The sequence below is a fragment of the Micropterus salmoides genome, unplaced genomic scaffold, assembly GCF_014851395.1.
Source record: "Micropterus salmoides isolate LMB-PRFRI ecotype aquatic unplaced genomic scaffold, ASM1485139v1 Ms_hic_scaffold_13, whole genome shotgun sequence".
NCBI lineage: Eukaryota > Metazoa > Chordata > Actinopteri > Centrarchiformes > Centrarchidae > Micropterus > Micropterus salmoides.
The window spans coordinates 31,450,039-31,465,494 of NW_024040374.1; the positions used below are offsets into that span (position 1 = coordinate 31,450,039).

General features: G+C 40.9%; 1 protein-coding gene across 8 annotated transcripts in view; it reads right to left on the reverse strand.

Moving 5' to 3' along the window:
- Window positions 1-14,345, reverse strand: part of mcf2l2 (MCF.2 cell line derived transforming sequence-like 2) — a 129,097-nt gene extending 114,752 nt beyond the window's left edge. For 4 of the 8 annotated variants that reach the window (XR_005444155.1, XM_038716846.1, XM_038716845.1 and 1 more), the window contains exon 1: window positions 14,243-14,336. Coding sequence is in view for 5 of the 8 variants with exons in the window: in XM_038716846.1 (XP_038572774.1) it covers window positions 14,243-14,321 (79 nt within the window). In the remaining 3 variants the exon portion in view is untranslated. Of the gene's footprint in view, window positions 1-14,242 lie in introns of all 8 variants that reach the window. The other 4 variants (XR_005444154.1, XR_005444156.1, XM_038716844.1 and 1 more) reach the window with 4 other exon arrangements.
- Between the last annotated feature and the right edge of the window lie 1,111 nt (window positions 14,346-15,456).

Here is a 15,456-nt window from a genome sequence, read left to right on the forward strand (position 1 = left end):
GGTTCATGACAATAAACGTACTGCAGCATTTCGGATCAACAGGAGAATGTTAGGGACTTTTTCAAGCAATAATAAGGAAGTGCAATAATCCAGCCTAGAAGTAACAAATGCGTGGACTAGTTTTTCTTCATCATTTTGAGACAGGATGTTCCTGATTTTTGTAATATTACGTAGGTGAAACAAGGCAGCCCTTTTAGTTTTTTGATGTGGGGGTTAACAGACAGCTCCTGATCAAAGATAACTCAGAGATTCCTTACGGTGGTAGTGGAGGCCAAGGTAAGGCCATCCAAAGGAACAAGAGCAAGGCTGCCAACTTTTCAATTTAGTTTGGTAAGATTCAGTACAGATGAAGTCGGAGGAGAAGGCCCCCGTTATCCCGGTTATCATCCAGGGAGAGTAAGTGGAGAGGTTGGACTCATACAAGTACCTTGGGGTTAAAATCAATTAAAAAAACTGGACTGGATTCACAATACTGACACTCACTTCAGGAAGGGACAGAGCAATCTTAGATATCAATCAAAGCCATCTTAGATAACCCCTCTCACTCTCTCCACATCAAGCTGCGGCAGATGGGCAGCTCATTCAGTCACCACATCATCCCACCTAGGTGAACAATAGAGCACTTTAGGTGCTCATTTATGCCTACTTCCATCAGAGACCACAGACTGGCATCGCTCTGACCAGCCAGATATGCCGTCCTTCCCAAAACACACACAACACATATCCAGAGTGTCGGGCACACTTGGAACCCTCACATCACTCTCTCTCCATTGTCTCTCTGTGGACTGATTTATCTTCTTTGTTGTATTTTTGTTAAATCTTTTCTATATTATAGCCTATTATTTCTTGCATATTGTACAATATGTTATATTACATTACATACATACTATACTATAACATGTTGCATGTGCTATTGTTATTTTGCTGTACTGTATGATGTTATGCTATATTATTACATTGCACCTTATAGTATATGTTATATCCCATTACTATACTATATTTATATTTTATACTATATTATGTGAATATATTATTCTGTCTTACTACATTATGTACTTTATCACTATGACATTGCTATATTAACACAGACAAGTACCATTACTTAATGACATTATATATTATTCTGGTGTGGGCTGTTTACATATATTCTCAACTTGCTGACTTGCTGCTATTAATCACACCACTGTCACTTTACCATGTAAATGTCTTTGTTTGCTCTAGTATAGTTTCTATTTTACTTCTGTTTTTATTGTAGTTTTAAATACCTCTAATTAGTTATTGTTTACTTCCCTATGAGGATCAATAAAGGCTTATCTGAACATAACTTTGGACTGCAGGTCCATTTGACTTATAATGGATCCTAACACAACACTCTTAGGGGTCCAATCCCCATCCCTGAAAATGTGGTACCAAGCAAACAGGATCATGTCCCAACTTGTTTCAAGTGCTGACCTACAGTCGACTTTTACAATTACAGAGTATCAGTCAACCACACACTACACACATCCCGCTAGACCTCCACAAGATCTCATTTTGACATGAATGCACAGCAGGCACTGGACTGAACTGAGGCTGGACTGTTTGCACTGTTACATCAACCATGGAACTGAAGTGTACATATAATATCATATATATTCACTGTATAGTATATTCTCACATTCAAGTGTTTCCTTCATGTGTGCGTGTTGTAATGCTATTTGTTTCAAACAATTACCACCAACACTGTTGCATGACAATAAAGTATCTATCTATCTATCTATCTATCCATCTGAAACGGTCAATATGTTCATGACTTACACATTACTGATCCCATGATGCTGCTGTTCATGCTCTATAACAATCCACACGGACAGGAGGGTCCAAACCACGCAGCTAAACTAGCATCAAGTCCGACTTCCACAGCAGCATAACGCACCACACACACACACACATACACACACACAGGTCCAGCGACAGTCAAGTCTACAAGGCTGTCTGGCCTCCCTCAACATTAGAGGACAAGCCCTCCTCTTATGTGTGTAAGAGAGCAAGAAAGAGGGAGGGAGACAAAGTGTGTGTGTGTGTGTGTGTGTGTGTGTGTCAGCCCTGTAACCGGCTGAGCTGCTCAGTTTTTACCACCGTTTACACAAATATCGTCAATAATACTCCCATCAGGCAGCGGGGGACTTCCCTTCCTCTCTTTATCCTTCTCTGTTTACTCCTATCTTTGCTTATTCTTGTGTGTTCCCACTAAATTTTTTATAATTTTATATTTTGTTACATACTATTGAGAGAGAGGGAGAGAGAGAGAGAGAGAGAGAATGTTGTGTGACAAAGGTCATGAAGTCAGATTTGAACCCACAATTGGGTTTCTGTGATTTTCCTGTGTCATCTCCACTTGCTATTTCCGCCTTTTTTTCTCAGTTTCCCCTTCATCAGGTGCACGTGTGACAGATGAAAAATAAGACTGAGAATGCCTGCTGTAGAATGTAACCCATTGTCTACAGTGCGGTGAAAAAGCATCAGCTGCATCAGCCATCTGTGAGTAAATGCTTTTCTTTCTTATGCACATTTTCAATTTGTCCATTAAAAAGAAAAGACAAAATGGACAAAAGTTGGAAAAAATTGCTATGACAATTTCATGCATGGTTGAAATGGAAAGGTTGGTGTATCCATAAAAAATGAAACAAAGTACAAAAGAAAATTAATCATGACTAGACCAGTGCCAGACTTTGTTGACCATCGAGCATAGCGTTAATTCACATAGGCAACAAAGTCAAGCTCAGCTCTCAATCATAATGCATCAGCTGATAGGAGCACGTGTCATGTTAGGCCCACATCACCTCCTCCATTAAGGCTGTTCCTGACCAATCAATGTTTTTCTGTATTTGTTGATGCTGCTCTGTTCTGTATCTTGGGGGATGGGGAGGGGGGGTGTCTTTGCAGCTGTGGTCTCTGCCTCAGGCTTTCCATAAATGCACATGGATGGGCAGGGAGGTGCTCTCCCTGCTCCCGCCAAACATAACCACTGCAAGCAAATAAAGAATTTGATGAAGTTGTCCTCACAGAAGTCTGGTTTTATGTGGTTCCCAGCAACTTCCTGTCCCTGCTGAGCTGCAACTGACTTTGGCTCCTGTGCTGCAGCAATTCTCTGTGCCGGAACTACAGCATGCTCCTGTCCCAGAGCTGCAGTAACTTCCGGTCCCTGAGCCTCAGTAGCCTTTTGTCTTCCTGGCTCCCCTGGTCTCCTGTCCAGCTGCCTGTCTCTGGTCCCGCACTCCAGCCAGTCTTGGACTTCAGTCACATCAACAGCCTCCTGCCCGACCTCCAGGGGGCTACCACTGGACTCCTTTTGTCTTTGTCACCAGCCTTCAAAGGAGTTTCCCCGTCTCTGCTGGCTGATTCTGATCTCATGTCATCTGATCCTCCACAAGTCACTTTCTCCAGTTAATCATCTTACTGTAGTCTATTTACAGGCCATTGTAAGGTTATATATTCAGCAATGCTACTAAAACTACTTATACAAATCCAGCCTATACAGAAGCGGATTTGAGTACTTTACCAAGTGTTTGTTTGTCTGTAGACAGATTTTGTCAGTGTGACAGCTTCAAAACTATACAAGATGCAGTCACGAAACTTTACAGGTGTGTAGCTGAGATCAAAATGTGTTTGCAGGCAGGTGTGGTCCGACACATGTAATAATGTAATGGGACAGAACATCAACATGTGGAAGCACCATCGCGGCTGATGTGATCCCATTGCAAGATGGGCTCTAGTAGATATAACATTGAGAAAAACAGCAAATAATCACGCTCATTTTAAATGATTGATTATTAAAACATCTGTCAATTAATTTTCCATTGATAGACTAAATGGATTAATCAATGAATTTTTTTCAGCACTCTAGGCCTTTGCCCAAGAGGCAAAAGGGACTCAAGTTAGAGACTCAGACTCAACCGCCCCAAACAAAGAAGCGCTGAATGCAAATATGTTAGTAACCCGAGGTTGATGAAAATGTTTAGCTCAGCATTGGCCATCTAACGTTAGTTTGCTTCTTGCTTCAGCTACGACCAATGGGAGGTTTACTCTGACTGTCGTTCATTATGAAAAGATGAACAAGCGTTTGTTTACTTGCCAAACTTGTGGTGGTCGATAAACGTAATCATTACGTCCCGCTGGCTGCCATCACGTAAATTATTACCATTGGCTAGAAAGAGGTTACAGGGTCATTGTTGATCATGTAACCTTACAGTTTTAAATAGTTTTATGAGCAACCTGGATTGAACGCAGCAGGTGATACAGCATTCGAAATAATCACAAGAGACCTGAAACTTGAGACTTGACTTGGACTCTAGCTCAAAGACTTGTGAGCATCTCTGTCGTCAAGCAGTGATGAAGATTTGGACACCTCATCTGTATGCAGCAAACATAAAAGCAGCCTATAAACAGTCTGCAGGACCTTCTACGAATGGTGATGCCATTATTCAAGAGAATTGATTGGTCAGTAGGCGCAGCTTTTATAGCTCTTTTAAATCACTAACACAAACTGCTCCGGAGCAGGTTAGTTTTTCAGCATAAGTTACCATGACATTCTACCCCACTAAGAAATGAACCACTGTCATAGGACTTTAAAGTTCTATTGATTACTTTTAAAGCTCCTCATGGCCTCTCGCTTTGTTATATTTCTGACCTTTTAGTCCCATACACACCAGCACGTACCTTGAGATCCTCGGGCAGAGGTCTGCTATCTGTTCCAGAGTCTTGATGGAAAACTAAAGGGGACAGAGCGTTTGCTGTCAGGGCCCCGAGGCTCTGGAACAGCCTGCCCGAGGAAATCAGGTCAGCTGAGTCAGTGAACTCTTTTCCCTTCTTAAAACATACTTTTATAGGAGAGCCTTTCCCGATCTTATTTGACTTTATTTTATCCCTTTTATTTTATTGTATTTTACTAATTTTATATTTATCTTAAACGTGTATTTTAGTCTTTTCAATGTTTTCTTGCTTTTACCTTGTATTGTTTTTGTATTATTGTCTTTTGGGTATTATTGTCTTGTTAAAGCACTTTGTAACTTGTTTTTGAAAAGTGCTCTACAAAAAAAGTTATTAAAATTATTATTATTATTATTATTAAACCCAGGGTTAACACTGAAGTTTCCTTGTTAACGTCAAATCCTGCTTCGTAGTACACGCTCATGAGGTTCCACCTTTTCCCTGTGTTCCTGTATTCCTCTTGTCTGTTCTTTTTGGGTGCATCTCAAGTGTCTTAAATGCATCCTTGTTTCCCTCACTTGTGTCTTTTTCTCGTGTCTTAGTCCCCTCCTACTGGGGATGCATTGAGAGATTAAGGAAACCATGCGAGGAGAGAAGAAACGACAGCATTTTAGAGAAATGAGACGTCCTTTCCTTTGAAGCATCACATAAAGCGATGTCCTTTTGTGATGATAGCGGCAGCTGATAGCAGCTGGATCAGCTGTCAGTCAGCTCTTACAGCTGTAGAGACTTTTGCACACATGTGCCCTATGCTAATACTAATAAAGACACGGTTATCACTACCAAAGCAGCATGTTTTCTCTCTGCAGCTTTTACCTGTTTAACAAACACCTGCACATGAAGAACAACCTGCAGAGTGGCTTTATTATTATTATGCCTTATTATTTATTTATTATCAGCATGTGTATTTATTGATATTCTGATTGTGAATTCATTATTGAATAACCAGAAATATGATTAAGGTGTCTTTTGAACATTGAAAATGATTTATTAGGATAAATGTTTCACGGGAAACTGACATGATGTAACTCATATCTAAGAAGACAATGGAAATGGTGATAAAAAATGTAAAAAAGTGTTTTTTGCTGACAGACAGACTCTCCCTGGCTCTCTCAGACTTTAATTGCCTCCGTAATAAAAGTTAATGGAGAAACTCGAGTCACTCTTTGAAACTCCAGTGATGTTGTGATGTATCCAATCAGCAGTGTCCAATCACACATGCCATAAAGCACAGCTGGTTAAAGTTAAACAGCAGAGTTAAAAGGGCCTAATTTACAATAACACACTAATTACACATTAAATCAGATTTAAAAAACATGGACAACCGAAAAACCCTAACCCCAACCAAACAGACAGTCAGACAGTCAACAATTATTGTAACAATTTATCTAACTTTAACCAAGTTCTTAGACAATAAATGTTCCTCAACCTTGGAGTAGTTGTTTTAACCCACACCACAATATTTCCCTAACCTTAACTAAACATTAACCACAGTGGTGACATGTCAAAAAATTATCAAATGAATAATCTGTTTAGTTGGAGGATTTTATTGGCAGTAAAGTGCAAATAATCAATCCTTTCTGTCATCCAACCATGTCTGCATGGGCAGACTGTATGAGCACACCTTCTACACTATGAACACATCTACCTATGCAGACACCCAGTGTAGTAAAAGCAGAAACCAGTGAGCCTCTGCTGCCCATGTCCATTTTGGAGTATGTTCTGCCCTGCTTCCCTCAGTGAGCCTGGTCTGAAGCCTTCACAGTCCAGCACTTTTCGTAACACTAAGTCGACCACCCGCTCACTTTACCTTGGCTCAGTTGATCTGCTCAGGAGTGAACTACTTAGGAAATCTATGCTGTGGGAAAATTGGGAAATCAAAGTTCTCTTGTGGCCAAGTTGATCATTGTTCAACTGTGTTGTTGTGAGCAGACAAATGCTTTCCAAAGGATATGGTCCACCCCTCTCCACCACCGCCACCCCTGTATCAGAGACAGGAAGAGGAAGCAGAGGGGATGCAGTTCTGACGTCATGACAACAAAGGTTGGGGGCTTGTGTGTGTGCATGTGTATGGGTGGGGGGCTCTGGACAATACCACAAACCCTGAGCAGCTATCAGATGGTTGCACTTCCCAGTAGTTTTTGAAATCTGTAAATTTCCCATGAACTGGCAAATATTACATAGTTCCATGATGATACACTGTGTAATCCAAGATAAATACCAACATTACCAAATAAAATACCAGTTGTGTTGGGACATGTGATTGTTAAATGAGAAAGGGGAAATCAATCTCATGTCTCGTACAGAGCTGGGGTCAGGATGTGGTTATCTTAGCTTAGCATACAAAAACATTTTAACAGGAATCATTTTTTTTACAGGAAGAGAAAATAGTGGGACTTTTACATTAAAAAATAGCAGCTATGTAGGGATGAGAGCTCTGTGGTCTGTTATGATTTTATTACTACTAGCCAGGATGCAGACTTTTATTTATCTGACTGCGTGGAAATCTGATATTTTCACATTAGAGACGAAGAACAGGCATTAAAACCTGAGACTCATGTAGGCTGTTATAGTTATATTGAAAATAAACAGTAAATAATATTTACTAAAAATGAAAAAGTATCTATTCATAGGAAAAGCAGGGTGACAAATGACAAATGCACACACAGAACCTCATAATAACGAGCTGATCTGGTGCATAATCACAATGCACTTTCACCCCCAATATTCAGAAAGTATCTAGCTGCCCCCCCCCCCCCCGATAATGTATTGATTTCTACAATTTCTGTGCTGTTATAATGTGCATTCAATTTGGCACCAATCGACATTCATTTCCAGCACGACACGCATGACTGACATTCTAAATCTGATCTCAAAGGAGAGAGAATCCTAAACCTAAAAGACCAATAAAAACAATAGGCAGCCTCTTGCCATCTCTTTGTTCACTGGTCAACCTCAGCCCACCGGTGAGTGATAGAAAGGACAGCATGGATTTTACCGATTTCTAATGTTTCTTTAATGGGTGGCCCTACAGACATTGAAGCTTGCTTGCTTATAAAGTAGCGAATAAAAACGATGATAAATCACTGATCAAGAGCAACATATTGGGTTCAACAAACCAGCTGCTCATTCTTTTTATATGAGGTTCTGAGTTGTCTGATCCTACCAACAATACGTCAGAGCAGAGAACTCCCATTACCCAGAGAAGGACAGACACTGCTGCTCGGTCCTGTCAACAACTGCTTCCAGACATCTGTGAAAAACATGTTTAATACTTGAGGCCTTTGAAGCCAACATATTGTTACCATTAGCCAGACATGTTAATGTTTTTTATCCTCCCTCCCCTTCATGCCCCCGTCTCTCTGTCTCTTTCTCACAGATGTTAAATATGTTCTCCTGTGTAACACAAGGTACCTGCAGTTATTTTAGTAAAATATGCAAAGATAAAGTTACAAAATATCACGTCACCCATTTAAGATTTTGCTCCAGTAATTCCATCCACACCCAGTCAGTTGTGGATAACATGCTACACCTCTTAGTCTCTTAGTCAACAGATGACAGATGCTACAGATGCTACTCCATAGAAGTTATTCCTGTATTTGGTTGTACATTATTCCATTCAGGCCACCAACAGTCTGTAAACAGTACACAAAACATAAAACATAATTGGGTTACTCCATGCATGCTTAGTTAAAGAACATTTCCAGTTCAAACTATTTAGGTTATTTTATTTCTTCCTGAGACATTAAAACTGAATCCTTTATTTTGTACCTTTAAATGCTATGGATTAATTGTAATTGTAATTTAATTCATACTATACAGGCTTAATTAATTAAGTAATTAAATTTCAATTAAGGTGAGGACTTCAAGCGATTTGGTCAATTTTAAGGGGTTTAAAAGATTTTTAAAAAACTGAATGAAGGACAAAATCAATTAAAGGTGGTATGTGATTCAAATCCAATACACTCATCAAATCCATTGTTTCTACACAGCTGAGGCTCTGTAAAGGGGAAACAAACAAAGGGGCTTGGACTGAACCACACACCATTATTCCAGCAAAGATTTGTTTGTCAGGTTATGTTAAATTATCCCACAGACTTCACTGGACTGGTCGAGGCACATGGCTGCCCTGAGTCTAAGTTATTTTTAGAATCTGCATAATTTGGTAATTAAGGGCACTTTATTCACTTTTACACAAATTAGGTGTATTTTAGTTTTTGCCTTATCAAATGAATGGGAAAAAAACTTTATTACGTATTAGTGCTGTCACGATAACCGCAAAATTGAAATAAAGGGGTATTGATGAAGCGTACCGTGGAGGATGGCAAGCATCACAACATCCACAATTGTCATACTTTACACTTCAGTGTGTGTGAAATAAATGAAGTAGTGCTTTAAAAGTTTTGCTGTGCGTGACCTGACTTCAAACTTTGAAGCTGTATGTGTTGCAGTATTTTGTGTTGTACTGTTTGCTTTAAAGGTTAGCTAACTTGGCGTCAGCACACGGCGTGGCTAATGTGGCTAGCAGGCTTGGTGATTTTGGAATAACGTTGTAATCCTGAGGAACAGTCAAGAGAAAGTGTGTACACTAAGCCTCATTTGAAGCCCACTAACTAATGAGCATAGTCTGTCGGATGCCTGCGGCAGTTTTTTATGTTGCTTTCTGTGGAAATTTACTCATAACCTTACTACAGCGCAGTGATTAGTTGTGGACAGCCCATTCTGCTTCATACCGATGTGTGTCTGCATGCGCGTTGCTGCGGTATGTAACTTCAATTGACTTCATAAACATGCCCTGAAGGTAATGATATAGCGGTGAAAAAGACATGGTCAAACTACAAAAATGAGTTTGCTTGGCAATGTTGTTGACTAGCACCCAGCAGCTAGCGTGTTCCAACCATAAAGCTGCTGTTAGCAGCTCGCTGTGCAGTGAGGTGAGATCCACAGACACTCTTACTCTGCTATATGGCACCAAATTACTTCATTGATGAAAAATGCAATAATACCACATACCATGCTGTTGAGCCCCAACATATTACCGCGGGGGAAACTACTTCACATATGTATGTCATGTATTAATTATTTTTTCATAGTGAAATTGCTCATGTTTCTTGCCCCATCCGACTTCTCTTTATGTTCCCATGCTCCCAGATCTCAGTGATAAATCTGGTGAGTACAATGTTATTATTGCCAAATACGTTTGAACAAATCACTAAACGCTCTGCTCTTGGAGGTAGGGTCAAAAAAACTCAAATAGACACAATGTGTTTTTATCACAGAACAGTAGAGTATTGGCATTAAGTTAGTTTTGAGGCATAAATTGTTTAAGTGTTGATCAGCAGCCTTGCACAACTATGTTACAGTCTCTAAGAATCCAGCATTATGTTTAGTATTATCATCCTTTCCAAGGACAGAAATTTCCCTGCACACTCACAGAGATAGTGTCCTCCCTTTATTCTCTCGGTTGCCCAGAGCAACAAAACAAGACAACATGCAGCATCATCCCGCCCTACAGCCTGACCTTTTTCACTGGAAACTCTGAAGGTCACTCATGAGGGCCCTGTACACACCCTCCTTTGATACACTACAGACTGGGCAGGGCTTATACTGCATGTATATGTTATTTTTATTTTTATTCTAATTTTATATATTTGTATATATGTTATCTGTGTGTAGTGTGGTGGGGGCTACAACTTTCTTTTCATTGTGCAGCCCTGTATTGTAGAATGACAGATACCACAGGTACCTGAACCTACCTTGACCCTTGAGGGTGGCAGGTGGTTCGGTTCAAGGGACCTTTAAATTGAACAAGAATATGTCAGCAAGCAGCAAGCTCTCATCTGCAGTCCTCAGCACTAATCATCCTGACAGCATGCCTTTGTGGGACAGGAGAAGCCAGTTCTGATCCGGCATCCATAAAGCAGCATATGTGCTCATGGATTATGCATGAGGGTGAAGATAGCCATTATGGTGAATTACACATCCTGCTGTGATGTCATCAGCCACCAATAGGGCATTTCTCTATGAGTCATGTTGTTACGCAGTATATAGGCAATGACAAAGAGAGAGTGTGTATGTGTGGAGGTGGTGGAAGTAATGATGTCATCAGAATAACACTGTTGGGACCACTGGATCCACACGTGACTTAATCTGAACTGGTACCATGAAATGTGCAAAAATGGCGCAGTGTTTAAGACACATGCCTTTGGTGTGAGAAGCCTGGGTTCAATTTCCCACTGTGATGCATCCATCAATGTGTCCCTGAGCAAGGCACTTAACCCAATCTCTGACATATATGGCAATTGAAATTCTCTGTGGATAAAAGCGTCAGCTACAATGAACCAAGTACTTTTATTTTCTAAACCTAACCAAACTGCGATGCTTTCACAATGTTAACCCTGTGTTTAGCAGACCATATGCTCTCCACACACAGCATCAAACTGGTCTGCATGGCTGTTGTCCCAGAAGAAAGCCTCTTCTAAAGATGATATATAAGAAAGCCCACAAACAGTTTGCTGAAGATAAGCAGACTAAGGACATGGATTACTGGACCATGTCCTGTGGTCTGATGAGACCCAGATAGAGAAGGAGCTACAGTCCATTGGAACCATGAATTCCATCATGTACTGTGACATACTGAAGCATGATCTCTTCCCTTTGGATACTGGCCCGCTGGGCAGTATTCCAACATGATAACGACCTCAGAAACACCTCCAAGACGACCACTGCCTTGCTAAAGAAGCTGAGGGTAAAGGTGATGGACTGGCCAAGCATGTCTCCAGACCTAAACCCTATTGAGCATCTGTGGGGCGTCCTCAAACAGAAGGTGGAGGAGCGCAAGGTCTCTAACATCCACCAGCTCCGGGATGTCGTCATGGTGGAGTGGAAGAGGACTCCAGTGGCAACCTGTGAAGCTCTGGCGAACTCCATGCCCAAGAGGTGCTGGAAAATAAAGGACACTTTGGACATTTTCACTTAAGGGTGTACTCACTGTTGTTGCCAGCGGTTTAGACAATTAATGGCTGTGTGATGTGTTATTTTGAGAGGACAGCAAATTATACAAGCTGTACACTCACTACTTTACATTGTAGCAAAGTGTTATTTCTTCAGTGTTGTCACATGGAAAGATATAATCAAATATTTGCAAAAATGTGAGGGGTGTTATCAAGGTTCAGTGTGTACGTTTTAGTGGCATCTATTGGTGAGGATGGCGAATTGCAACCAGCGTCTCACGGCGCTATCACATTTGTTGGATTAACATTATCAGAGCATATAAACAACACGCAGACATCTAGTTCACTCTACATGGACAGCAAACTAACCGTTATAACCATGTTACAAATGACATGAATATGTATATGTATATATATAATTTCTTTATAGGCTACTTCCTTATTTCTCTGTTTTTGCAAAAAAGATTTAAGATTCTGATTATTCTGACACCACATGAATCATGCTCACCCCTCCCTTTCCAAGGTGCGCAGGAGAAGCTATAGTGGCTGACATGCTCTGTTGGCTCTTGTGCTAAATAAGACGTGTGGTCCTGTCATTTGTCCAGATGTTTTCTTCTTTTCTTACTTCTAATAAACCGGACGACTAATACTGCTAATACTACAAATGTTACTTGTTCTACTTGTCCTTCTTTTAACATGATCAACGTAGTGATGAAACACCTGACTAAAAACCTTTCTAGATATCTATCCATCTACCTTGTAGTTGAAAGAATAATAGGTGGAATAACAAGCTACAATAAAAACAAGGTTATTTAAATGTTTTGGGGGGTTTTGTTGTTAGGAAGCCACAGCAGACTAGAACTAATGAGAGCTAATGCAGTGGTGTTAATAGGAGCATCAGATGACCATGCAATGTGACAGTCATACGACGGAGAAAGCTTCCCATGATCAGTCTCCAGTAATTTAACGTATACCTAGGTGAGCTGAGGTAAACATTGCTCTGTCTGTTCCACATGATACTAAAGATGGGCCAACATGACAATCAGGCAACAGACTGCTAGTTGACTCAAAATGAACTGGACAAAGATATTAGAGAGGAGAGGATGAGGTGTCATTGCTTAAAAATCAATAAGAGGAGGAGTTATGCCATGGTAATCCGGTATAACAACCTTTGACCCAGAAAATCTCAAAAACAAAACGAGCAGGAGCACCTACTAAATGAGTCTTGTTGGGATATTATTTTTGAATGACTGCTGTTTTCAAGGTCAACGTTTAATCAAACATGGATGAGAAAGTGCTCAGGGGAAAAAAATTTAACAGTTCCTTGACAACTGGACAAACTCAAGAGACACAAAATTCAAGGTCTTCTAACTGTCACATACATAATTACTATGTGTAGTGAAATGCAGTGTGACAAACTCATTACGACTAAATGAAAAGATGAGTGTGAAAAAGAAGCATTAGAAAAAAGAACTAAAGGATAAAAATGTAAAGATAAAACAACTGGAGCAGTTGGTTTGATTTTTGTCAACTATCTGAATGTTTATATATAGACCCTGTAATTTATTTTGTTTGTGTGTGTTTGTGTGTGTGTGTGTGTGCGCGCGCATGTGTGTGCATCTGTGTATATTGTGTAGTTCTCGTGTGTGCCGCCATCTAGAGGTTCCACACTGTGCGTTACAATTTATGTTATGCAAGATCAATAGACATGTAATTCTTTAATGGTAGGCATAGAGTAATAAAATATGAAAATAGGAGACAAGGGCTTTGGCAAGAGTATAATATACATGAGAAATACACAGACCCCCTCACAGGATGAAAGAAACTCCAGTTTAATCGACACCTTTAGGCAGCATCCAGTGTAGGCCTAGCTCCCAATATATCAATCCAGGGCCCCTTGCTTAGCAGAAGCTAGCTCAGTTTCCATAGTAACACTGCACAAGCCCTCCTCCGTCCCCCTAAACCCCCCTCCCCTGGCCACTATGCGATGCAGGAAGTGCAGTGATGGAGGATGCCTTGCGATAGTCTCCAGTGTGACACATTAACCTACTTCTTCACCAGCCGGTAAAATGAGGAGGGAAGGAAGAGAGAGAGATGGAAGGAGGAGAGGACAGCGAGAGAAGGGATGGCGAGGAGGAAAGAAAGGGCAGAAGGGATGTATAGGGAAAGGGAAAAATCCTGTATCCTCTGTTGTATCCTGAGGACATACTTTCTCCTCTGCCATATGCAGAGCATCCCTCTTCATTCAGTGGTCCTGATGAGAGGATGGAGATTCCCTGCCTCGCTTCAATCTGCTCTGCTTCTCTTCACATTTTCAACCAATTCAAGGGTTTCCCGAAAAAGATCCAACCTTATATCCCATCTTCTACCATACAGGCCTATTAAGTAACAACAGGGGGTACTCCAAGAGGAGAGCTCTCCCGTACATTTTCCTCAAAGGGGACACTCTTGAAAACGAAAGCTCTTCTTGTTCAAACCACCGGACGGTGTGAAAAATGAAGAGGAAGATGAGGGAAAAAAGGGAAGATGTGACGACTTACCAACATGAGTGATGACACACTGCACCCTCTGTAGCAGCTCCTGGACCGACATCTCGTCTTGTCTCAGCCAGCACAGCATCTCAGGGTGTGGGTCGCATCCACTCCCCTCCCCTTCTCTCTCTCTTGCCGCTCTCTCTCCCTCTCTCTCTCCGTTGCCGCACCTCCTCTCGTCACCCTTCCTTCCCCGACAATCTCGCCTCTTTTTGCTACCTAATCCAATTTTCTGCTGTGGATTTTTTCTCCTCTTTTCTTGTTTATAGGTCTTAGATTTTTCTCATGTCAAGCAGACAGATCCTCCAAATCCAAACAATCACAGAGGCTGAGGGTGACAATGATGAAGCCACTCCCCAACCAGTCAGGAAAATAGTAAGTCTGGGAATAAAAGAACCGGCTTGTCAGTCAGTGACAGGTGAAATAACCAAGACAGACAGTCAGGGAATAAAACAGCAAGTGGCTCAGTCAGCCAGTCAGTGAACAAAATAAAATATTAGTTTGTCAGGCAGTCAGTCAGCAAACTAGGCAGTTAGTTAAAACCCAACCAGAAAATCATAAAGGAAAAGAAACAGATTGTCCGTAATTTGAGTCAGCGAACAAAACAGCCACTAAGTACTTCAAAGAAGCTAATTAGTCAAAAAAAACATCAGCCGCCCAGAAAATTATTCCGTTATCTCATGCTGCTGGCAAACATATTCCAAAAAGTAAAAAGAAGCTTCCATGTCAACATCACAGAAATCCTCACAGAAGACAAAAAAGAAAAATTAGTCCGTGCCAGTCCCCCTAAAAGGATGCTCTGCAGGGAAAAAAGGAAGGAATTAAGAATATGAAGCCTATTTTTTTTCGTGAGTCCACTTAGGGACACTCTTCAGGCTGTGGGTAGGAAAACACTGCTGCTGCTTTGATGATGCTCTGTTTGCTCTAATAAAGAAGCTGAGTCACAAAGAGGGAAAACGAATCAGAGGGCTGCTACCTGCCTACAGGGGGAGGGAGACACAGAGACATGGGGGGAGGGGGGGTGGATAGATAGGGTGGGGGTTAATGGATTCATGAGAGAAATCCTGGTGTCTGGAGCTGGGCTCTGCATGGATTGGAGCTAGTGGAATATTGAATGATTCTCAAAAATGACATATTATTTGATTTCTATTAGATTAAATGTAGGGGAAATAACACAGTCTCCTTGGTAACCAGCTCTGATTTCACCTTAATTATCTTATTAT